Below are 24,089 nucleotides of genomic sequence, written 5' to 3'. Positions count from 1 at the left end.
GCCCTTAACACAATGGTAACGTTCGGAGATAGAATAATTCCCGAAAGATATCTACCAGTCGAGAAAAACCAAACCCAACCCAACATCTACCAGTTGAGAAAAAACCAAACTAGCTAAGATCAAAATTACTTGCAACCAGCACTCTTCAAACACAAGCTGAGATATACAATAATCCAACAGTTACAAAAGCTCAACACAGATAGAGAGAGAGAGATTTGAAGAAAGGAGTGATTCGTGAGACAAGGGTTTCGGCCCGTTTGACTAATTTTCATAAAACGACACTGTTTTGTTACTGAATTTTTTTAAAAAAATAAAATTCTTCGGTTACGAATTCGGAACTCGAACCAGGTGTACCTAGGTTTCTTTAAGCAGTTACTAGCCCGGATTTATTTCGGATCGAAACCGCAATCGGAATCCAATTATTTGGATTTTGAATCGGGCCGGAAAAGCCCATCCGAATGAACCGTCTAGTTTCGATATGTCGAGAAGGGAAAGAAAGAATAAATCTACGCAGCAGTCTCATATTTTTTTATATTATTAAAAAAAGTAAATTTATTATTTTATTTTCTATTATTTTATAATGATGTATTGGACGTGGGACTGCTGTGCAGCACTTCTCGGGAAAGAAAAGGGGATAAGTAAAAAGGAGAAACGAAGGGATAGAAGACGACAATCTATAGTTCGAGGAGTCCAGATAAAAGCGCGCCAAATCAACAAACCCTCCCAGTTCCATACTAAATTTGCTCTCACTTCCACCACCGCCATCACCTGTTACGATGGGCAAGCAAAAACAGCAAGTGATATCCCGCTTCTTCGCTTCCAAACCCAAAATCCCATCGAGCCCTTCTCCTCCTTCTTTTTCGTCTTCTTCTTCAACCCCACCTCCAAAAATCTCAGCCACAGTCACTTTCTCTCCCTCCAAACGCCGCCTTACCTCTCGACTCTCCTCCTCAAATTCCAAACCCTCAAAGCTCCCCAAACTCTCCCCCCACACCCACAATGCCATCCCCCCTCTCCCGAACCCCTCCCTCCACGAAAAATTCCTCCACCGACTACTAGAACCTTCCACAACATGTTCAGAACCGTCGTCTCAAAACCCGAAACCAAACCCGACCAAATATACCCCCTTAGAACTACAAGTCGTGGACCTTAAAAATAAATACCCTGATGTTCTTTTGATGGTGGAAGTTGGTTACAAGTACCGGTTTTTTGGCGAGGATGCCGAAATTGCAGCAAGGGAGTTGGGGATATATGCCCATTTGGATCATAACTTTATGACGGCGAGCGTGCCTACTTTTCGATTAAATGTCCATGTGAGGAGGCTTGTGAGTGCTGGGTATAAGGTTGGTGTGGTGAAGCAGACCGAGACCGCGGCAATTAAGGCGCACGGGGAGAACCGGCTGGGCCCCTTTTGCCGGGGATTATCGGCATTGTACACTAAGGCGACGCTAGAGGCAGCCGAGGATATGGGGGGAGGGGAGGAGGGATGGGGGGGAGAGAGTAATTATTTGGTTTGTGTGGTGGAGAAGGGTGTGCTAGAAAAGAATTTCGAGTGTGGAGTGGAGAGTGGGTTTGATGTGACAATCGGGATGGTTGCGGTGGAGATATCTACGGGAGAAGTTGTTTATGCGGAGTTCAACGACAATTTTATGAGGTGTGCGCTTGAGGCTGTGGTTTTAAGCTTGTCACCTGCAGAGTTGCTTCTTGGGAAGCCTCTCTCTCAGCAAACGGAGAAGGTAGCTTCGTGGTTACGATGATAAAGTTTTACGCAATGGAAAAAATGACTTTTTTTTATCTTCTCATGTCTGAGAAATATAAGGTGCTAAATTTGTGCTGATGTTAGTTGGGGGCTTCACTCCTCTTGTCGGTTTCTATTTTGAGTTTACGTCATTTTTTTTTTAAATCTATAGATAAGGTGACTGTCATTTTGTTAATTAGTAGGTGATAGAATTTAAAATGCAATAACAATTGAAAGGGAAAAGAGAAAAAATAGAGAGGATGAGATAAAGAACTTTGGGTCTTACATCTTTGTTATTCTTAAATTGAATTTGCATCATATACTAATTCTATTTATTGGAGAATTGGGGATAATTCAAAGATGGAGATGATACAAATAAATTTTTTTAGATATATAATCAAACCATTCCTAAGATGATAAAAAAACCTAAGATTTGAAATTCTTCAAATTACGCTCTAATATAGGCTTATTTATCTTTTGATGTGTGATTTTCCTGGGCTCTAAGTTGGACTTGCCTAATATAATGGGACTTATTGTAATTAGCTGTTACTTGCTTATGCTGGACCCTCTTCAAATGTTCGTGTGGAGCATGCCTCAGGAGAATGCTTCATAGATGGAGGTGCGCTTGCTGAAGTGATGTCTTTATACGAGAACACGGGTGAAGATACTTTAGTAGATCATCCATATCATGCAAAACAAAGCACGAAGTTCACTGAGCAGGGAAACCATCGCCTGACAATTGAGGTATTGTATCTTTTCGTATTTTTTTTCCTTGCCGGAACAAACTATATGGAACCTTTGGTATTCCTTACACTCTTTTAGAGATAACTGCTCTTTCAGCAGATCCTGTAATAGTTGAGTGAGGTCCTGATTACTTTATCCTCATCGAGTTAGTTAAATTATGAGTGGTATAATTGCTGCAAAATTTTCTAAATTTCATCCTCTTTTACTAAAAATTATGATTAAATCTTTATTTCTGCCTAATTAAGGTTATTGTTTGTAATCGGATGCTAACTTGCTGAATTTTTTAGTTCTGTACTTATCTCTCTCTTGCATTTTTATTTTTAATCATTTATCATTCTTTTTCACTTTACTATTTTGGTTTTGAAGGGGATTATGAGCATGCCAGATTTGACTGTCCAAGCACTGGCCTTAACCATTCGGCATCTAAAGCAATTTGGTTTTGAGAGAATCTTGTGCCTGGGAGCTTCATTTAGGCCCTTCTCAAGCAAAATGGAGATGACCTTCTCAGCCAATGCACTTCAACAATTGGAGGTAATTGCCTATTTTTGTTATGCTGAAGGGTTTCTAATAACACTAGTATCTTGTGCTGAGCCAGCATCATGTCTGGCTCCTCTTCCACCAAGGGACTTTCAAAATGATTAATCTTAGGATGAGGGCCAGTGGTGAATCATCTCAACTTCAGGAGTTAGAATCAGGCTCATTGACTCTGATGCTGAACCAACATAATTGGCGTTTTTATAACTTGATTGTCATCCATTATCACTTTCATAGCCCACATGGGTGGGCTGGCAGCAGGAATCCGGTGTTATCTTTCCAATGTAGGATGGCTTAAACGTTTGTAACTTAGACCTAGCTGGAAGAATAAGGAACTTCCTGTACAAATATCATCAGGAATTTGTGAGTACTCCTGAAGAATATTATATAATATATACAATGGGTTGCTTGGAGACTTGAACAGCTTCTTTTAATTTGATATTTCCTTATTATTTTTTTAAACATGTTGGGATGTGGTGAGGGAAGATTTAATAAGTTTTCCTTGAATTCTTTTCGGTTGGGAAGTTTGAGAAAGCCTTAATGCCTCATTTATCACACTAATTCCCAAGGAGATTGGGGCATTGGAGGTGAAAGATTACTAGCTCATTAGTCTCGTGAATGGGGTGTATAAGATCATATCGAAGGTGCTCGCAAATCGCCTAGGGGAGGCCCTGGAGAGGATTATTACAAAACCCCAAAATGCATGTGTGAAGGGTAGACAAATTCTGGACTCAGTTCTCATTGCCAATGAATGTATAGACAGTAGACTAAAATCTGGACAGTCGGGGATCCTATGCAAATTAGATATAGAGAAGACGTATGATCATGTTAATTGGGAGTTACTACTCTATTTGCTTGTGAGGTATGGGTTTGGGGAGAAATGGTGCTCGTGAATTAGATGGTGTATCTCAACGGCGAGGTTTTCAGTCTTGGTGAATGGCAGCCCAAGTGGCTTCTTTAATAGCTCCTGAGGTCTAAGACAAGGAGATTCTTTGCCCCCACTCCTATTTGTCATTGTTATGGAGGCACTTAGCAAAATGATTTTCTCCTTGTTGAATAGTGGATTTATTGATGGCTTCTCAGTTGGTAATCCTACTAGGAGCTCCATTAATATATTTCACTTATTGTTTGTAGATGATACACTGATCTTTTGTGAGGCAGAACAAAACCAAATTCGAAGGCATTATTACTTTGTTTTTAAGCGGCATCAGGATTGAAAGTGAATTTTGATAAATCAGAGTTGGTGCTAGTGGGTAATGTTCGCAATATCTGGCAGTTGGCTAATACTCTTGGATGTAAGGTTTCTTCTCTTCCCATGAATTATCTTGGTCTTCCCTTGGGGGCTGCTGCAAAGTCTATATTGATTTGGGATATAGCGATTGAGAAGATTGAACGCAGATTGACAGGTTGGAAAAAATTGTATCTTTTGAAAGGTGGTAGGATCATTCTAATCAAAAGTACTATTTCTAATTTTCCAAAATACTTTTTATCTGTATTCCCAATCCCAATAAGTGTGATGAACCGCATCAAGAAACTTTATTGTGATTTTCTGTGGAGTGGGTTAGTTGACAAATTCAAGTTTCATCTAGTCAAGTGGGATAAGGTATGCTCTCTAGTCTCCTCCGGTGGGTTGGGTATTAGAAAGTTGAAGATTTTCAGTCGAGTCTTACTTGGGAAGTGGATGTGGAGATACAACATGGAATTGGAAGCCTTATGGAAGTCGGTGATTGAACTTAAATATGGAGGTATGTTTTTTGGTTTTTGGGGGGGGGGGGGTGCACTAGAGAAGTTCACGGGGCTTATGGAATAGGAATTTGGAAACACATTAGGGGAGGGTGAAGGAATTTGGAAACACATTAGAGGAGGGTGGGGGATTTTTGCTAGGCACACTTGGCTGGTAATGGGTAATGGTTCTAGAATAAAATTTTGGATTGACCGGTGGTGTGGAGATCATGCACTACAGGATTCTTTCCCTTCAGTTTTTAGAATTGCATGTGAGATAGATGCATCATTGGCTGATTGTATGGAGTTCTCTAGGGACCTAGTTCGATGGAACGTGAATTTCACCAAGGCAGCCCAAGATTGGGAAGTTGGCAGCATTGAGGAATTTTTTGGTCTTCTATACACCATGATACTGAGAACACAAGGCGTTGACACGATGTGGTGGATACCCACCTGTAAAGGTATATTCTCAGTCCGTTCTTTTCATACGACTCACACAACCACATAACACTGAGTTCCCATGGAGAAGGATTTGGTGAAATAAGGCGCCTCTCAAAGCACCATTTTTTGTATGGGCAGCAACATTGGGTAAGATCTTGACATTGGACAACTTACGGAAACGAAGGATAATCATAGTAGAGTGGTGTTGCATATGTAGGAAAAGTGGTGAAACTGTGGATCACTAGCTGTTGCATTGTGAGGTCGCTAGAATGTTATGGAATGAAGTGTTCAGCAGTTTAGATCTTACTTGGGTGATGCCTGCCACAGTGATTGAGCTCATGACCAGTTGGACCAATCTATGAGGTCTCCCACAAATCTCAGCGGTGTGGAAAATGGTTCCAATATGTATTCTGTGGTGCCTATGGAAGGAGCAAAATGACTGGACATTTGAAGACAAGGAGCATTCATGAGAAGAACTTAGATTATTTTTTTTCAGCACTCTCTTTCTATGGGCCCCAGCTGTAGATTTTTGTGGCCTCAATTTTCATGAATTTCTAGTTTCTATTTCCTCTTCCTAAATAGGTGTTACATTTTGTATACCATCTTGTGTACTTGGGCTATGCCTATTCATATCAACATAATCGTTTACTTATTAAAAAAAATATATTTCCTTATTAGTAATTTTCCATTTCAATAAGACTAAATTACTGTGTCCATTTTCCTGATTAAAAACAAATAATATGTCCATTCTCTTTAGGTTTTGAAGAACAGCACCGATGGGTCCGAGTCTGGCTCCTTGCTGCAGTTCATGAATCATACTCTTACTATATATGGGTCAAGACTTCTTAGGCACTGGGTATGTGGTGGATGTGGATTTTGATGGATTTTTCTTGCAATTTTATCTCTTTCTTTCTCCAGTATTTGATTAGTTCCCTTGCATGACACAGGTAGCGCACCCTTTATGTGATAGAAACATGATTTCTGCTCGTCTCGATGCTGTTTCTGAGATTGCAGAATCGATGGGGTCTTCTAGGGCTTCACAAAATATTCAAGGGCTAGATGGGGAAAATTCTGATACCACAGTTGTACAACCTGAGTTTACTTATATACTTTCTTCAGTTTTGACGATGTTGGGGAGGTCACCCGATATTCAACGCGGTATAACAAGAGTCTTCCACCGGACTGCCACCCCGTCTGAGGTGATGAATGACTCATTCTTTGTCCTGCTAATTGTCCTGCTAATGTGTATTGCTATATTTATATATGTCATTCATATGTTGCCTTTCTAGTCAATGCTACTAATTTTTATGCCTTGGAAGTGTATTTATTACATTGTGTGGCATGCTGACAGTTTTTAGATGATTGGATGCTACAGTTCATTGCAGTTATCCAAGCTATTCTATGTGCTGGAAAACAACTTCAGAAAATTCACCTTGAAGAAGAGGATACTGTCAAAAATATGCGAGCCAATACTGTGTACTCCAAGCTGTTGAAAAAGTTGATTTTGACTGCTTCATCATCCATTGTAATTGGCAGTGCTGTGAAATTGTTGTCTACCCTTAACAAAGAAGCAGCTGATCAAAGAGATCTAAAAAATTTAATTAGCACTTCTAATGGTCAATTTCCTGAGGTTTGTATTATGTATAAGGGTTTCATCCGCTGAAAGTGGCTGGTCCCCCTCCCACCCGGCCTTCTTTGTGTATGTGTGTGTTTATCTTGCCTTTTTTAACTATGCTTTCTGAGCCGTCTTGGTATGATTCATTATCCATAGGTTTCTAGAGCCCAAAAAGAGGTTCATATGGCACAGGAGAAATTGGATTCTCTGATTGATGTGTATCGCAAGCAGCTTGGAATGCGCAAATTGGAATTCATGAATGTGTCTGGAACAACACATTTAATAGAGGTAGTTGAGTTTGAGATTCAGATGGACTTTTTTCTTGGTTATTTGAGATTTCTGTGCAAGTTGTAAACATTTTTTTAAAATTCAAGATTCCACCTGTCTTGTTGCATCGTAGTTACTTTGTACTTCAAGTGCAATTTTCTTTTTCTCCAAATACTTTTTTTTTTTTTTTGATAGATAATAGAGATTTTATTCATAGTAAATAGGCATAGCCCAAGTACACAGGTAGTATACAAGAGAATAAACCTAAGTACAATCTAAAGCAGAAACAGTACTAAGGAAAAGCATTACAAATGTTGATATCCCTCAAAAGATTATTCACCCAAAAGTTTAAAGTGTTGAAGAAAAAGTCCCTAAATTCCATCCTTGTGCATTCACGATCTTCAAAACACCTCCCATTTCTCTCAAGCCATAGACACCAGAATAAGCACAGGGGGATCATTCTCCACTCCTCTGTACTTTGTCCACTTCCAGCTGCTCCTTGCCAGCAAGCCAAAAAATCCACCACATGAAAAGGCATTACCCAATCGATACCTACCTCGACAAATAACTCATTCCACAAAACCGTTGCCATTTCACAATGAAGAAACAAATGGTTGACAGATTCACCATCATTTTTACACATGGTGCACCAGTCCATCACATAAAAGCCCCTTTTCCTCAAATTATCGGTAGTTAAAACTTTATCAAGCGACATCAACCAGCCAAAAAATTCAACTTTACTGGGCACTTTAGCTTTCCAAATACATTTCCAGGGGAATGTTATATTACCAAGACTAGTTAAGACCTTGTAATAGGATTTCACAGAAAATCTGCTTTTAGAATCATGAGTCCACTGCAACATATCATCCCTGGTCTGATCAATCTTAGAAGCATAAAGGGTAGCATAGAAATCAGCAGCTTCACTCACTTCCCAGTCCTGTAAGTATCTAGAGAATTCCACATTCCAGTTTAGCATGTTATTAGAAAACAAGCAAGAATCCGCCACAGCAGCCCCTTTACATGTAGCAATCCTGAAAAGGCGAGGAAATGCTAATTTAAGAGCTAAATCACCACACCAAACATCATGCCAAAAAGAGATGTTAGATCCCGTCCCCACTTTGAGATTAGTGTTTCTGACAAAGTCCCCCCATCCCATTCGAATAGACTTCCATAGACGCACCCCAAACACCCCTTTTATTTCATTAGTACACCAGTTCCCCCAAATCCTTCCATATTTAGCATCAACAATCTGTTTCCACAAAGCAGTATTCTCATTGTTATATCTCCAAAGCCACTTCCCAAGAAGAGCTTTATTAAAAAGTTTCAAATTCCGCACACCCAAACCTGCACAAGTCACCGGAGTACAAACCTTTTTCCAATTCACCAAGTGAAGTTTTCTTTCCTCCCCAATACCATCCCATAAGAAATTTCGAAAAATCCTCTCAATCAGTTTTACCACCCTCATTCGAATAGGAAAAAGAGAGAGGAAATAAGTAGGTAAATTAGACAAGGTGCTTTTAATTAATGTAACTCTACCCCCTTTGGATAAATAGATCTTTTTCCAGCCAGCTAGTCTCCTTTCAATCTTCTCAATCAGCCCATCCCAAATAGATACAGAATTATGAGGAGGCCCCAAAGGTAATCAAAGGTATTTCATAGGTAGAGAAGAAACTTTGCAGCCCATAATATTAGCCAAATCATATATATTGCTGGCTGAACCCACTGGAACGATTTCAGACTTATTTAGATTTATTCTAAGTCCAGAAACAGCTTCATAACATAACAATAAAGCTCTTAAGGCTCGAAGATGATCCTGGTTAGCATCACTGAAAAGAAAAGTGTCGTTTGCGAAGAGGAGATGAGAAACGGTGATGCAGCCCCTAGCAACATCTCCCACCTTAAAGCCCGACATGAAACCTCCATCAATTGCCAATTCAATCATACGACTCAATGCGTCCATGACTAGGACAAAGAGAAAAGGAGACAAGGGATCTCCTTGCCTTAAGCCACAAGAACTACTGAAAAAACCAGCCGGACAGGTGAATAAAATAGAAAACTTGGTCGTTGAAATACAATGTCTTATCCAAGAGCACCATTTCTCCCCAAAACCAAATCTCTTAAGCAAATAAAGAAGAAAATCCCAATTGACATGGTCAAAAGCCTTTTCCATGTCTAATTTAACTAAGATTCCAGATTGACCCGTCCTTATTCTGCTTTCCAAACACTCATGAGCAATAAGTACCGAATCCAGAATTTGTCTTCCCTTCACAAACACATTTTGAGGCTTTGTAATAATTTTATCCATAACCATACTGAGGCGGTTGGCTAACACCTTAGAGAGGATCTTATAAACCCCGTTAACCAAGCTGATTGGTCGAAAATCCCTTATTTCAACAGCACCTGCCTTCTTAGGGATAAGAGCTAAAAAAGTAGTATTAAAACTCTTTTCAAATTTGCTGAAGGAGTAAAATTCTTCAAAAACTTTCATAACGTCATCCTTCACAATATCCCAACAAGCTTGGAAAAATGCCATGGAAAAACCATCGGGACCCGGAGCTTTATCCTTAGACATGCCCCTAACCACATCTAGAACCTCATCTTCCTCAAAAGGCCTCTCCAACCAAATTGCAGTTTGATTATCAATGGAGTAAAAAACCAGCCCCTCTAACTTGGGCCTCCAAGAGAAATCTTCCCGAAAAAGTTTCTCGTAAAAATTCACAATGTGCTCTTCTATCTCCTCCTTATCACAAATCACATTATCGTCAACATGGAGGACTTCTATGGCATTATTTCTGTGATGAGAATTAGCCATTCTATGAAAGAATTTCGTGCATTTGTCTCATTCCTTAAGCCATAAAATCCTGGATTTTTGCCTCCAAGAAATTTCTTCCATAAGCATAAATTTATTAATATCCGCCGACACCCTTGCCTTCAATTCCTTTTCTCCAAATATTTTACAGTGCTGTCTTTGAAATCAAGTGTTTGAGTTGCTGTCTCCATGATAGATTCTGGTAAATGACTAGGTATTTATGTGTTCTAATATGGTGGCATTTTTAGTGTATTTTCCATACAGACCTGTTTTTTCCATTTCTTTTTCTTTTTGAAGTGGGTGAGGGGAGGGGCAGTTGGTAAGGTTCAATTAACTGAAGGTCTATGTTTCTGTTGTTGTTTAACCTAATAATGAGTAAACAAGGGGCGTTCAAGTGAAGACGGGAAGTCTAAAGGGAGGGCAATGTGAAGACGGGGGAACAAGGGGCGTTTTGGGTATTAGTTATATGGGAAACAAGGGGTTGAGGTTCAGTGTAATTTTTGGGTAAATTTGGGATTAGTATTATGGGTTGTTTTTGGGTCATTAGGGGAGCTTTATTATGGGCTAGGTGTTTTCTTGTATACGTTCAGTGTACTTGGTTACTCCTTTTGATATATAAAATATTTTTAGGTATAAAAAAAAAAAATAGTTCTCTTTTGGTTGGTGGTGTTGGTGTGTTTATTTGTTTGGCTATTCAGTGTTATTGACCATGTTCGCTTTGTCTTTCAGTTTCAATGACAGGCGTGACCTTACTTTTGGTTATTTTCCTCAAAAAATATATTTTGATATTCATATAATATGTATATATATATTTTTATGATAAGTAAGAATAGGATATCCCAATTATTATTATTCCAATTGTATCTGCAATGTTCATTTGTATACCTAACTTAGAATAGCTTTGTTGCAGTTGCCCTTAGATGTGAAGGTACCCTTGAATTGGGTTAAGGTAAATAGTACCAAAAAAACAATACGCTATCACCCACTGGAAGTGTTGACTGCTTTAGACCAGTTATTGTTGGCAAATGAGAAGCTGACTGTTGCCTGCCGAGCTGCTTGGGATAGCTTTCTAAGGGAATTTGGTAAATATTATGCTGATTTTCAAGCTGCTGTTCAAGCGCTGGCTACTTTGGATTGTCTGCATTCCCTTGCCATTCTTTCCAGAAATAAGGTGAGAGTTAATTACCCCTTCTGACCCTAATAATACTACTCGTATCCCTTTTGGGAAGTTCCAGAAGTATAGTCTACTGTACAATGTTGAAAAATAAGTTTTGCACTTTCCACAGTAACTGTTTTCCATTTATTACATTTACTATGATGTCCTCCCACAATAAGCAGTTGCTGTTCTTTTTTCCCTAGTAAACTGGGGGACTGCGATCCCCTGATGTCTCACAAGGTCCCATACTTGGGGTCAGTGGAGGTACCAATTGGCCCAAGGGCCATTGGCAAAAGCATTTAGTGTTACTTTCTTAGAATTTGTGCTTTTGTCCAGGTGAAAATTAATTTGGGGCAAGAGTAAAATTTCTGCTATATCTGCAACTTTAACTTGATGTTATATTTTCCACTTAATTAATCTGCTGCAGAATTATGTTCGTCCAGTTTTTGTCTATGAAGATGAACCTGTTCAAGTACACATCTCTTCTGGTCGTCATCCGGTATGTGTTCAAAATTTATTAAATTTTTTTTGCCTCAGCAAGGGATCTTATTGAGTCTATCTTAACTGACGTTATTATGTAACTGTCAATGTGTTGCTTTTCAATCAAGGTATTTAGTCCTTGAACTACATACTCTTATGAATTCAGAAACCTATTTCAATTTGTTTGCTGAGAGGCTCTTCCTATCTAATCTCAGGGCTTTGGCTATTATTGGGTGCAACTGTAATGTTTTTGTGTGGAGTTTAGTTCTATATCATTTATGACTAAATTTATGGTTAGTTAACAAAAGAATGCATGACATGGCTCAGAAAAAAAAAAAGCAAAATTCTTATTGTGAAAATTATATATGTTATAGATGAGTTAGAGTTGAAACACTAATAGATGAGTTAAGAGTTCAAATATATGATCTATATTTTGTAATCCCTATTCTTAGGTTTAGAATACTTCATTTTCTTTCTTCAACAACACTTCATCCTTTTTCCATTCAATTTATTACAATTAGTAATTGAAAAATGCCATGCAACTCCACAAACAGGTTATAGAAAGAATAGAAGTATAACAATTTTTCTGGTGCATTGTGTGGGTGCACAACTAGTTTATAAGTAGTATTAGGGATGCTGTATTACATAGATCATGTTTTTCTTCCTAGCATAGAGATTAGTGCTTGTGTATTTAAGCTTAAAAGAAAATTTGATGGTACTAGCCATAGTTATCGTTTTTTCCTAAGGGAAAGCAGCTCCTGAAGGGGGCAGAGCACGGTGACTCTTCCATATAAGTTGATAGGGTCAAGTTGACGTTCTGGAAAGCCATGTTACAATTTCTACATTGTTCTTAACAAGTCCAGACTCTCTCTTTCTCTCTCTCTAGGCTCTAGGCTCTAGGCTGGTAGAGACACTGTGACCTATTCTTTGTTGGAGAAGTGGTTTCCTAGTTTCTGCCTACACCCTCTGGGTCACAAGCTGAACTGGCATGCTGATCTGTCATTTGGGGAGAAAGGAGTGGAGTGGGCCCAGTGGGGCCCGAGGATGGATTATGCTGGTGGTTCTAGTTTGTAGTTTATGTTGACATAGCTTGTAACCTTGAGTAAATACTTTAAGAAATTCACTTTCTTTCATCGAGTATAGCTGACACACTTTAATTTGTTCAAGTTGTTGGATAAATCATATTTCATCAATAATGTTTATTACATTGCAACAAAGAAGATGACATGATACAAGCGTGAGTTTGTAATACTGATTTGTTAAGGAAAGGCCATTTTCCTGTTAGTCATGGCCTCCTGTTTACTGCTTACCACTTTTGACCAGGTTTTGGAAACCATGTTACAAGACAATTTTGTTCCAAATGACACAAATTTGAATGCAGACAGTGAGTATTGTCAGATTGTTACTGGACCCAACATGGGTGGAAAGAGTTGCTACATTCGCCAAGTTGCTCTCATTGCCATCATGGCTCAGGTAAATTCAAATCTCCCAACTACTCTCTATTGTTTATGATCTAGGGCATTAACTGTATCAATAGGGAACCATGCGCAACATTTTCAAATCGGTTTCATTCTTTAAAAATTGGCTGGTCTTCTTGTTTTCTCCATCCTGTCTATGGAGTTACACTTTTATGTAAAAAATTTCTCTTCAGGCACAAGTTTCATTGTAGCTTTTGGATTGTTGGAGTCGTGCTATATGCCTTACATGATATAAACTTCATCGTTAGTAAGAAGACCCAGTATTCATCCTGGGAAAAATGCAATTGATTAGGGTTTTTGAATATTAACCAGAGTTCTTCGTTTTGCTTTTTTTGTTCATCTTAGTATTTATTTGCATTATAATCTGTGATGGGATCTAGTACGTTTCTCTTCAGCTGGTGCTCATTGTTGAATACCTTTTGTAGTGTCCAAAATTTCCCTCTTACGGTTTTTGTTTGACAAGTTGGATCTCTTACAGAATTTGCTTTATTGGAATTTTCTATGGTTCTTTAGGTTGGTTCCTTTGTACCAGCATCATCAGCAAAACTCCATGTGCTAGATGGTATCTACACCCGAATGGGTGCTTCTGACAGTATCCAACAAGGGAGAAGCACCTTTCTAGAAGAGTTAAGTGAGGCTTCAAATATACTCCACAATTGCACAGCACGTTCTTTGGTTATCATTGATGAACTTGGGAGAGGCACAAGCACACATGATGGTGTAGCTATTGCTTATGCTACATTGCATTATCTGCTAGAGCAGAAAAGGTGCATGGTTCTCTTTGTCACCCACTACCCTAAAATTGCGGATATTAGAAATGAATTTCCTGGCTCTGTGGGGGCATACCATGTTTCATATTTGACTTCACATAAAGACATGGATATAGAAAATTCAAAATCTGATCATGAAGATGTGACTTACCTCTATAAGCTTGTGACTGGCGTTTCAGAGAGTAGTTTTGGTTTTAAGGTCGCACAGCTTGCACAGGTAACTTGAATCTCCTGTCTCTCCCTCTCTCCTTGCAGTTATGTGCTGTGATTCATATTATAAATTTGCCTCTTTGTGATAATCTTTATGAAGTGGATTTCTACCGAAAAAGAGTAAATCACATATACATGGCAAATGACAAGCTTACCTTAAATTTTGGTTTTAGCGGAAATTTAAAAAAAAAAGAGGGAAGGGAGAAGTGGGAAAAGGGGGAATTTAAAAAGTTGGGAAGGGAAATTAATATCTTGGGTAAGTAGATATTCTGTTTTTACTCTAGGAGGATGAGCCTCTTTTGCAGGTGCTGTTATATTGGTGTGTTGTCACCGAAGCTTCACATTTATTAGATATTTTGACTATTACTTTTGTTATTTGCAACTCCTACCTTCTGCAGCTACCTTCAACATGTATTAGTCGAGCCATTATCATGGGTTCCAGGTTAGAAGCACTGGTAAACAACAGGGCAGGAAGTAGATTGGAAAAAAAGCATCTCCTTGAGAAACTCCTTATTGATGATGAACCACAAACACAAAAGAAAATGTTGGAAACTCCAGAGTGCTTCGGTCCAGGAGGGACATGGGATTTAGAAGACGTCAATGTTGCATACAAGGGATTCTTTTTTAGCCTGAAAGCTGCAGTATCTGATGATGAAGTTGCAAGAAGCATCCAGCTTTTAAATGCTAGAAGAATTGCAAAGGATTTAGTAAGCAGGTTAGGATGAATTGGATTGATTTTACTTCTCTCTCTCTCTCTCTCTCTCTCTCTCTCTCTCTCTCTCTCTCTCTCTCTCCTCTAGTTTTTATCCTCGGAGAAACATTTTTTTAGTGGACTATGAATTTTTCGGTGTCTTGGTTGGTGTTGCTTCTGTAGAATTAATTTTCATGCGGCAATTCAACCCATTCCATTTTGCAGTCAGGGTGGGGAGAAGGGTACTGGGGACTGGCATCATATAGGATGCACCTTATCAATTTTGTTTTCCAAGTGTGGCTAGCAAGTTTGTGCACTTGCAGTTGGCCACAGTGGATTATATGAAATTGCATTATGGACTTGCTCTGATATATCCATTTTTAATTATTTTTCAGAGTACAAGGCCATTCCTGAAAGTGTTTTTGAGATGGCATGTCTCATTCTACGGCAAGGAGAGCTTAACAGTATAGCAATTGAGGCAGAGTTCACGTGAAATTCTTCAATTTTGTAGGTAATCGTTTTGTGTGAAAATTGTCTTTAGAGATGGGATGCATCATTCTACTCCATTTTTGTTGCCTCTCTCTGTCCTCTCTCTCATTTTCTTGGTAAAATGTAGTCTCATTTCTATTTTAAATCCATGTGAGTTATCATTTGTTGTAAATATCACAAGACTCCCGTGTAACCCAAAAATGTAATTGGCGAAACTTAAATGTAAATTAGTATATGCAACAGACAAAAAGGGGAATTCCTTCTTCATTTCTCTCATTTTCTTTTTGGGACGGGAAAAAAAAGGTTGTAGCATATGTAAACAAGTTCATTCCCCCTGAAAGGGAGAGTGATGAATAGCTTGGTTTGTCTATTTTTGCATATATGATCTCATAATGGCTCAAAAAAATTAGATTCTTCGTCCTATTCTTGTGATATTAGATGGTAAAAACTATTTAGTGTGGTCTCAGTCTTTTTGCTGTTTTCTTAAATGTTGTGAACTTTGGTTCTATTGCACGGATGATTGGACCAAGCCAGTGCAAAAAGGAGATGAGCAAACAGAACAATTTTAACAGTGCCTTCTCAAATAGGATAGCCATAATCACCAGATCCTTACTTGGATGCACAACACCCCCATTCTGACTATCTCCAACCTATTTGGTAGCTATGATGATGCTCTATTTGCTTGGACTATGTTAACCAGATGTTTTGCTACTACTCCTTATGGGTGGATCTAGAGAGCACCAACTTATGGTTGAGTTGTATTAGCTCATACAGGAGCTTGGTCAATCCATCAATGACTTCTTTGATTGTCTTTGTCATATTTGAAATCATATTGATCTCTCTGACCCACTAATGTTGACATGTATGTTATTCGTTGTGATCAATATCGTCTCTATCAGTTTTGCATTGCCCTACAAGATGACTTTAAGCCGATCTGTGGTCAACTGTTTAATCGAACTCTGACTCCTTCTCTAGATATTGTTATTAATGATCTTATCCGTGAGAAAACTCGTTCGTAGATATTTCAACTCATAACAAGCTCAATGTCCTGGCTAAAACTGAAAGCCAAGTGTTTCCCTTGACTATAAGTAATTCTTCTATCTTGTCCAGGCTTCATGTGTTTCCTTCCCATTGTTTCTTTTCTTGCTGTTCTCATAGAGAAATTAGTTCATCCTTAAAAGTCAAAACGATTTTGATAAGCTCGATAATTGTCATTTACTGTATATAATTGAAAAATGTTTTATTAATTTTTAAACCACATAAAAGTGACCAATCTTCTTGTATGCCACACTTTATATTTTCTCCGATGCAAAAAACATTTCATGGTCTCTGCTAATTTACGCACTGTAGACTTGGGATTTCAGTTCAACAAAATATAAGAAAATATCTGTTCATTGAACATCTTATATTTTATTATTTCTCTCGAATTTCAATACCATTTAACAATAAAATGGCAATGGATAACAATTAGATAATACTGTTTAAAATTAGATAAAATGGCAGTGGTCGGATCACTTTTTTTAAGTTCGAAGAATGAAAATTTCCGAAGTAAAAGTAAAGGGAAATTATATTAGCCGTGCACTCTTTTAAAAAAATGAATGTCTTTTATTAAAAATTAATTTTTTATATAAACTTTATATTTATTTATTTATTTTTTTTTAAGTGCAGCTTTTACATTTTTTTAACTCATTTTTTTACGATTAAATTCAAATTATACCAAATTCTTTTAAAAAATAAATCCTTTAAAATTGGGAAATCCCATGAATACTCGCAGAGGAATCTACTCACTAATCTTAGGATTTCTAGAGGAAAAATGCTAGGTAGACCGATGTTCTACCGAAGCATCTGTACTCGGTGCTTTTTATTTTTTTAGTTTTTTTTGTCTTAACTGTAAAGAAATGATTTAATTTTTTTATTTTTTTTCCCTTAACTTTTTTTCCCTTAACTGTTAAGTAATGATTTAATTTTTTTTCCCTTAACTGTTAAGAAATATTTTTCTTAATATTTAAGAGGAAGGAAAAAAAAACAAAAAAAAAAAAGGCACTTTGGTGGTGTCTCCGTAGAACTGCCCTTTCTAGAGTCTCAGCTATCAGGTTAACTCGCCGTCACTGGCATGTCAATAGTCAAGCAGACCGGTTCTCGAGGGAGTTCGTCTTAAACTGCCAGGGCTGTTTTAGTAAAATTATCGGCTAAGAATCCGCATCTCTCTTTCCGTTTCTTGGCAACGAAGAAAACAAAAAATAAAAATATCTCATTGACTTCCAAATCCAAACCAGTCCGAAGCCCAGAACACGCATCTGATCGAGAAGTGCAACATACAATTTTTGAATGAAGGTCCGTCTCTGTCTCTTAACTTTTCGCTTCTTCAAATACGGGTTTATGCTTTATATATATGTTTGCGTGGACGTGTGTATGAGTGGTCTTATGTAGAGGGTGGATGTTGGATCAGGATAGGAAGATCTGATTGGATAATTTGAGACCCAGAAGTGTTTTGGGATTGAAAACTTATATTTGTGGTTTCTTTTAGGAATTTTTGGAGTTTTCAGTTGTCACGAAGTTGAATTGTCCAATTAAGTTCAATTGTCCAATTTAGATGTACAACTTCAAGATCTTGCTTATGCTTGATTATTAATAATTTTCTTTGTCGGTTGATTTAATTCTTGGGTTCTTGGCAGCTACGAAAACTATTATGAGACATGCGACTCGCAAAGATCATTTCTTCATCTCTGTTTATGTGTGTGTGCAGTATCATAGGTAACAATCTCAGCATGCTAATAACTGAAATAACTCTTTACCGTCCAATCTCCACTGCGGGTGGGAGTAACCTCATACAAACATTCCAAACAAAACTTGCATTATTTTGGTGGAAACACAGCCTGATTGACTACTGCCACAGCTGGATGCAGTTACAATCAGTTACACAACACTACATTAGCATCATGTAACTTGCTTAAAAAACTATCACCTTTAAAACAGAAAATTATTACGTACTCCTGAAGTATAGATGGTGTCGGACTCTCGACCTATCATAAAATGCTATGCCTTTAAAATTGTTTACATGAGTACTAATTTTTAATGATATGACATATTGTGATATGATGGAAGTACGTGTCCTTCGACTATATAATAATTAGTCCCTGCAGACATAGTATAAAATACACTACCTATCCATAACTGCATATTTTTTAGCCACCTCATATTACATGTACCGTGTAATTCTCCATTGCCCAGTCATTCACAACTGCTCCACTTCACAAGTTTTCTCATGTCTTTGCACGAATTTGGTCACCACACTCTTTGGTCATCTTATGCATTGGAGCCTATCATTCACCTCCTGAATAGGAACTGCGTGTCCTTGTCCCCAAATTTCAAGCTTGAAAACTGCTGTCAAAGGCAATCAACCTCTTCCCAAGTTCTCACTCTTTTTAATACACAACACCACCTCCCATCCCATTACTAAGAGGGGCAGCTAATTGGCTCTACTGAGGCAAATACATGTTAAGTGGGCTTGACTAGGTTCTAGCATTATTATTTTATCATTTAAAAGACTTAAGCTATTCTATAGGTTATACTTCTTCATTCTGTATCCCTTCATCTTTGTATAGCAACCTCTCTCGTTAATTTATGGCCTTACATCTCACAGATAGCATAGATCCTAGCTACTATTCCTATTATTTTGCATTTTCTTTGAGACAACCTCAGCCTCCATCCCATTATTGAGGGGAATTGGTTTTTTTGGGGGGGCGGGGTTGGCATTTGAGCTAGAGCTATTAGGTGCTTTATGAATCCTACTTGCGCATAATTTTTCAATAAAGATTGTTGATTAGACTCAGAGATTTGATACAACGCAAGTGTTTATTTAATGAAAAGAATGAGTGATTAGTTGTCTGTTGATGTTGAAACCTGATTATGTAAGAGGTGCATAGTATCATTTATATTTAGTTGTCTGTTGATGTTGAAACCTGATTATGTAAGAGGTGTGTAGTATCATTTATATTTTTCAAAGGTTTGAATTTTGTTCCGGTTCAGCTATTGGAACAAAATATTTTGGTATCGGTACGTTTCGGTGTACCCTTTCGAGATAGTCGATAAATTATATATATAATTATATTCTAAAATAACGTAGTCTTAAAACCGTACTTAGTTTATTTTAGTAATAAATGTTAACATGAGAAAGCATATAAACATTAACCCCTTCAGACACCAAGAAAAATAATAATTAAAAATAGAACTGGTAGAAAAAACTTTGGGGGCTATTTGGGTCTCAAAGAAAAATTTTCATAGTCTGACTAGGAACAAGATCTTCCTTACATTCCAAACCAGTATCAACGGACATAAACATACAGAAATGAGAAGAAACTTTAAACCAGATCACCTAAAGTGGGGCCTGGGCCTCATTTCTTAAGCATTTAGCTCCTCTATTCACTCATCCTACCAGAGATGCAATAGAGTAAGTCTTATCTCTTTTTTTCTGACATCTAGCAATCCAAACAGAGCTAGCTCAGATAACGGAATCAAACTTCAAATCCAAACCAGAAAAAGACTAAAAAAAGAGCTTTCAAAAGAAATGAAGTGCTGGTGTCGGAACAAAGAAAGAGAGTTGGAGGACCTGAGGCCGCGAAAGGTCAAAAACTGAATCTTCGGGTGGTCATGGTTGAGTTTGCAGATCCAAAAGATGAAGTCATGGCTGTTGAGTTCGAAGGGTAATACTAGGGCTTGTGTGTGAGGGAATGAATGAAGAGTAAGAAGAAGAAGCACAAAGAAAGAAATGGTTGAAAACTTGAGAGAGAGAGAGAGAGAGAGAGAGAGAGAGAGAGAGAGAGAGAGAGCATGGGGGAGAGGGAGACGCTCACTCTCTATGCGTGCATGAGTGTGTGATTGATCATTGAACTTTAATGTGCACGTATTCTGGACTAAAATAGATGTTCTGCCGAAACGTTGGAATCCGGTCTGAATGGACTAGAACAGTCCGGAACGGCCGGAATTTGCTCTAAAACATAACAACCCATTACACTGTACCGGTTACTGTTCCGGGACGAAAAATTCCTGCCGGAGCAGAAAGAAATTAGAAACTTTGATATTTTTACTAATTTCATTTCTCCTTCTACGCATTTTCATATGAATGTTGATGTGATATATACTGTCATTGGCTGCATATTTTTTTGGCTCTCTTTTGTGAACAGCTGTTTGAATTTTGTTGATCTCCTATATGATCGGTAATATGTAACTAACAACTCGTGAGTGAAATCTTTGCCTTGACCTACCAAAATTGCCATTGTTGTCCTGTAAGACCTACCAAAATTGGCGATGTTGTTCTAGATAAGTCACGGAGTGAGAGGGGGGCATGGCGTGGGTTTATGGAAATTTATAAGGAGTGGGTGGTCTTGTTTTGAGAGACATGTTCGCTTTGTAGTTGGAGATGGTACTCGCATCAGCTTCTGGCGGGATGTGTGGTGTGGAGACCAGGCATTGGAAAGAGTTTATCCAACTCTGTTCCGTATTGCTGATAATAGGGAGGCTTCAGTGGCAGATTTGCGATTATTTTTTCAGGGTGCTCAACAGTGGAATGTTCTTTTCATCAGGGACTTCCATGATTGCGAATTACCTATGGTTTCAGATTTCCTTAGCTTAATATACTCCATGGGGACTACTATGGCACAGTGTGACCGCTTGAAGTGGAAGGCTAGTAATCAGAAGAAATTAACAGTAAAGGCGTACTATAATCTCTTATCATCACAAGACCACTCTTCCTTTCCTTGGAAGAGCATTTGGAAGGCTTATGTGCCCTCTAAAGTAGCCTTTTTTGTATGGAATGCAGCCCTTGGAAAGATCTTGACCACAGATAACCTGAGAAAGAGGGGATGTATAGTGATGGATTGGTGTTATTTGTGTAAAAAGAACGGAGAATCTGTTGATCATCTCCTACTACATTGTGAGGTTACAAGGGAATTGTGGGATGAGATTTTCCAAAGGATTGATGTTGCGTGGGTTATGCCCTCAAAAGTGGTAGAGTTGTTGGGGTGTTGGAGGAAGATGCAAGGATGTCATCAAGTGGCAGCGGTGTGGAAGATGATCCCATTGTGTATCATGTGGTGTATTTGGTTGGAAAGAAATGTGCGCTGCTTTGAAGACAAGGAACGCTCTGTGGCAGAGTTGAAGAACTTTTTCCTACACACTTTATTGCTTTGGTTTTCAGCTATTGTACTAAACGGGGACAATGTTCATGAGTTCCTGTCTTTAATTCATCACATATAGAACGTCCCTAGGTGTTATGTATACTTCCTGTATACACGGGCTGTACTTTTTTTCTGATTAATAATATTATTCTCTTACTTATAAAAAAAAAAAAAAAAAAAAAAAAAGGATAAGTCACAGTTTTTGTTTTGTTTGTATCTTATAGTATTACTTCATACTGGTAGTCAGCCAAATATATGATTAATTTATGGGAAAATCACACTTTACCCTACCAAACTGTCATTCCTTTTGTGATATGACCAGTAAATTATCAAATTTATCATGACCTTAATTTGAAACATAAATGCAATTTACTTCCTTTCTAAAATCAGGCTGTTTAGATGAGTTAAAAATAGATGATTTTGTATGATCTCAACTGCTAAATCTCAAAAGAGGGAGGCAAATTGCAAAAGAAGTGGTATTTTGTGGGTGATGTGACACTTTGATAGATTATGGCCATACTGCAAAAGATATTTAGTGTGTAAAGTATAATATTCCCTTAAGTGATATTTGATTTTTTATATTCTGCACTGCAAACTGTAGAACAAACAATTCTAGTCTATTTCTAGGCTAGATGTTTATTGCAATCTTCTTTGTGGCCATTTTTCCACCCACAAAAAGTTATCTGTGTTGCCTACTCTGCATCAGCTGGTTTGGCTTTTCAATGGAATTTGGGATTTGTTTGCCAATTGAAGTTATGAAAACAAACTGATGCTCACAATGCCTGTCATTATCTACTTGGCTTTTTCTTCTCTCTTTAATTGTATCATGAATGAATTATCTTTATGTACAATTATTATAATTCTAAGAATTTTACACTTTATATTGACTCCATATACTTGTTTTCATGTAGAAACTTGGACACGTTAAAAATCCATAAAAGAATTTTGAGAAGCTGCTGAAATGGAAGACGGTTGCTCTATTGCAAGGAGATGGGAGGACCTGGACACTGATGTTTTGGTGAAGATTTTCCAGTCCTTCAACATCTTTGAGCTAACTTCAGGCATTGCTCATGTCTGCAGTGCATGGCGTATGGCTTGCTGCGATCCTCAGCTTTGGAAAACACTTGATTTGTCAATGTTGAAATCCAATTTCATAATAATCCTATTAGATCCATATGTTTATGTTGATAGCCGTTCTGATAAGACACTAACTCGTCTGTTGAAGATTTCATTGAGTCTCAGTAAGGGAAACATAACAACCTTGATTTTCCATTTCAACCTATACGTGAGCGATGATCAGTTGACTTACACTGCTGAAAGGTAATTCCATTAATATTGGTGTTTTCGAATCGGAATATTTAACCCTCCTCAAGGTTTCTTTAAAAAGGCATGTTTGATGAAATGAATTGATTCCATTATACATCATGCCTTAGTTAAGAGGAGTCATTGAAAGAACAGGTTCAAAATCACAATCAATTCCTTTTCAAATCCTGCTGTAGCCACACGAGCTCTTCCTGCATGCCTTAAGTGACCTACAAATAGGAAGAATACTTGAACATTTTTTTTCGTTTTTTGGGTGGGGTTTTTTTTTTTTTTGGGGGGGGGGGGGGGGGGGGGATGTCTGATTTGCCGACCATGCTTCTTCTTATTGTCATGATGGATGGAATATTGAACTGTATAGTGACAGTTGCGTTGTGGCTACATATTATAAAATGTTTTCATATGTTTATATCAATAACTGGCGTTGAATTGAGAACTAACCACTACCTTCATTGCAGGTGCCCAAGGCTCAGACGACTTGTTCTGCCGGCTTGGAACAGAATAAAAAAAACTGGAATATGCAAGGCCATTGGCACATGGAAAGATCTTGAATCCCTGACAATGCCTAAGATAGCAAATCCCCTGTACCTCATGGAGGAAATTTCCAAGAACTGCAAGAACTTTAATAAACTGAAGATTATGGGCCCTTTTGATGTTTTATTTGCTTCTACACTAGCTGCATATCTTCCAAAATTGAAGGTCCTAAGTCTCCGATGCTCAGTTGTATATAAAGATGCTCTGATAATAATTTTGGATGGTTTGCAACACCTAGAGGTGCTTAACATATCGCATTGCCTTCTGATAGAAGTCCTTCCATCACCTGCATCTAAAAGAGTTGTTAGAGAAATTGATGAATCTATCCGCAGAAGGGCTTCTCAGTTACGTGAATTTTTAACATGCATGAAAGATTCATGCATTATGTGCCAGCGAACGAAAAATGACGAGGGACTCATGAGGTGGTACAAGTATGAGGAAGGGCTTTGGAAAGCAGATGAGGTGAGCTCTCTTGCTCTTTGATTAGAGCTTGCAGAATCTTAGTTCCACGAATTCTCAAGGGTAGTGTATGACCCTCTCCTTCAGTGATTGTAATGCTTTTATGCTGGAAACAGAATAAAATGTCCCTGAATAAATGCAAATTAAAGCTGTCATTGTGGTCTTGTGTTATTAAAGCTCCAGGTCAGTAGATTAGGGGGGTGGGAGGTTGGTTTTGGGGTTTTGATACACAATCTGCTTGTTTTGGGAGAGGGGTTACATAGTTATGCTTTATCAATGTATATATATGTTGAGTTCGTCTTAGAATGTGATTCTCAATTTTGGTCACCCACACCGAGCAATTACGAAGAAGTGGCGAATTACTGACTTTGTTGTCTCTGGAAGGATTCAAGATGGCAATGATGTTCTGCATTTGCTTGTTTGTTTTTACAGCACAGCATTTTTGTTTACATATGC

At 38.0% G+C, this 24,089-nt stretch overlaps 2 protein-coding genes across 3 annotated transcripts; both read left to right on the top strand.

The window, feature by feature from the left end:
• The first annotated feature begins 615 nt into the window (after positions 1-615).
• Positions 616-15,567, top strand: LOC122303228 (DNA mismatch repair protein MSH3). Its single transcript, XM_043114892.1, has 13 exons — positions 616-1,736; positions 2,282-2,482; positions 2,849-3,013; positions 5,937-6,035; positions 6,127-6,378; positions 6,555-6,809; positions 6,951-7,082; positions 10,781-11,041; positions 11,454-11,525; positions 12,830-12,979; positions 13,498-13,971; positions 14,363-14,679; positions 15,051-15,567. Exons 1-13 carry the CDS (start codon positions 777-779, stop codon positions 15,067-15,069), a joined length of 3,357 nt encoding a protein of 1,118 aa, XP_042970826.1. The 5' UTR covers positions 616-776; the 3' UTR covers positions 15,070-15,567.
• Positions 15,568-17,182: 1,615 nt separating this feature from the next.
• On the top strand, positions 17,183-23,999 carry LOC122303229 (F-box/LRR-repeat protein At3g48880). Of its 2 annotated transcripts, XM_043114894.1 has the most exons (4): positions 17,183-17,478; positions 17,820-17,898; positions 22,232-22,640; positions 23,099-23,999. In XM_043114894.1, the coding sequence occupies exons 3-4, from the start codon at positions 22,282-22,284 to the stop codon at positions 23,655-23,657; spliced, it is 918 nt and encodes a 305-aa protein (XP_042970828.1). In that variant the 5' UTR covers positions 17,183-17,478; positions 17,820-17,898; positions 22,232-22,281; the 3' UTR covers positions 23,658-23,999. The 2 variants fall into 2 exon arrangements, with proteins under 2 accessions (XP_042970828.1, XP_042970827.1); XM_043114893.1 differs by lacking the exon at positions 17,820-17,898 and having other exon boundaries at positions 17,184-17,478.
• The last annotated feature ends 90 nt before the right edge of the window (positions 24,000-24,089 follow it).

Source organism: Carya illinoinensis, chromosome 3 (genome assembly GCF_018687715.1).
Source record: "Carya illinoinensis cultivar Pawnee chromosome 3, C.illinoinensisPawnee_v1, whole genome shotgun sequence".
NCBI lineage: Eukaryota > Viridiplantae > Streptophyta > Magnoliopsida > Fagales > Juglandaceae > Carya > Carya illinoinensis.
Note: the sequence above shows the minus strand (reverse complement) of the source record. Positions and strands in the feature narration are given on the sequence as shown.

Bases quoted from the DNA above. Each gene is read 5' to 3' on its own strand.
- LOC122303229 (XM_043114894.1), top strand. From the start codon at position 22,282: ATGGAAGACGGTTGCTCTATTGCAAGGAGATGGGAGGACCTGGACACT. The intron at 22,641-23,098 runs GTAATTCCATTA...CCTTCATTGCAG, and splicing joins TTGACTTACACTGCTGAAAG to GTGCCCAAGGCTCAGACGAC.
- LOC122303228 (XM_043114892.1), top strand. From the start codon at position 777: ATGGGCAAGCAAAAACAGCAAGTGATATCCCGCTTCTTCGCTTCCAAA. The intron at 1,737-2,281 runs GTAGCTTCGTGG...TATTGTAATTAG, and splicing joins TCTCTCAGCAAACGGAGAAG to CTGTTACTTGCTTATGCTGG. The intron at 13,972-14,362 runs GTAACTTGAATC...TACCTTCTGCAG, and splicing joins AGGTCGCACAGCTTGCACAG to CTACCTTCAACATGTATTAG.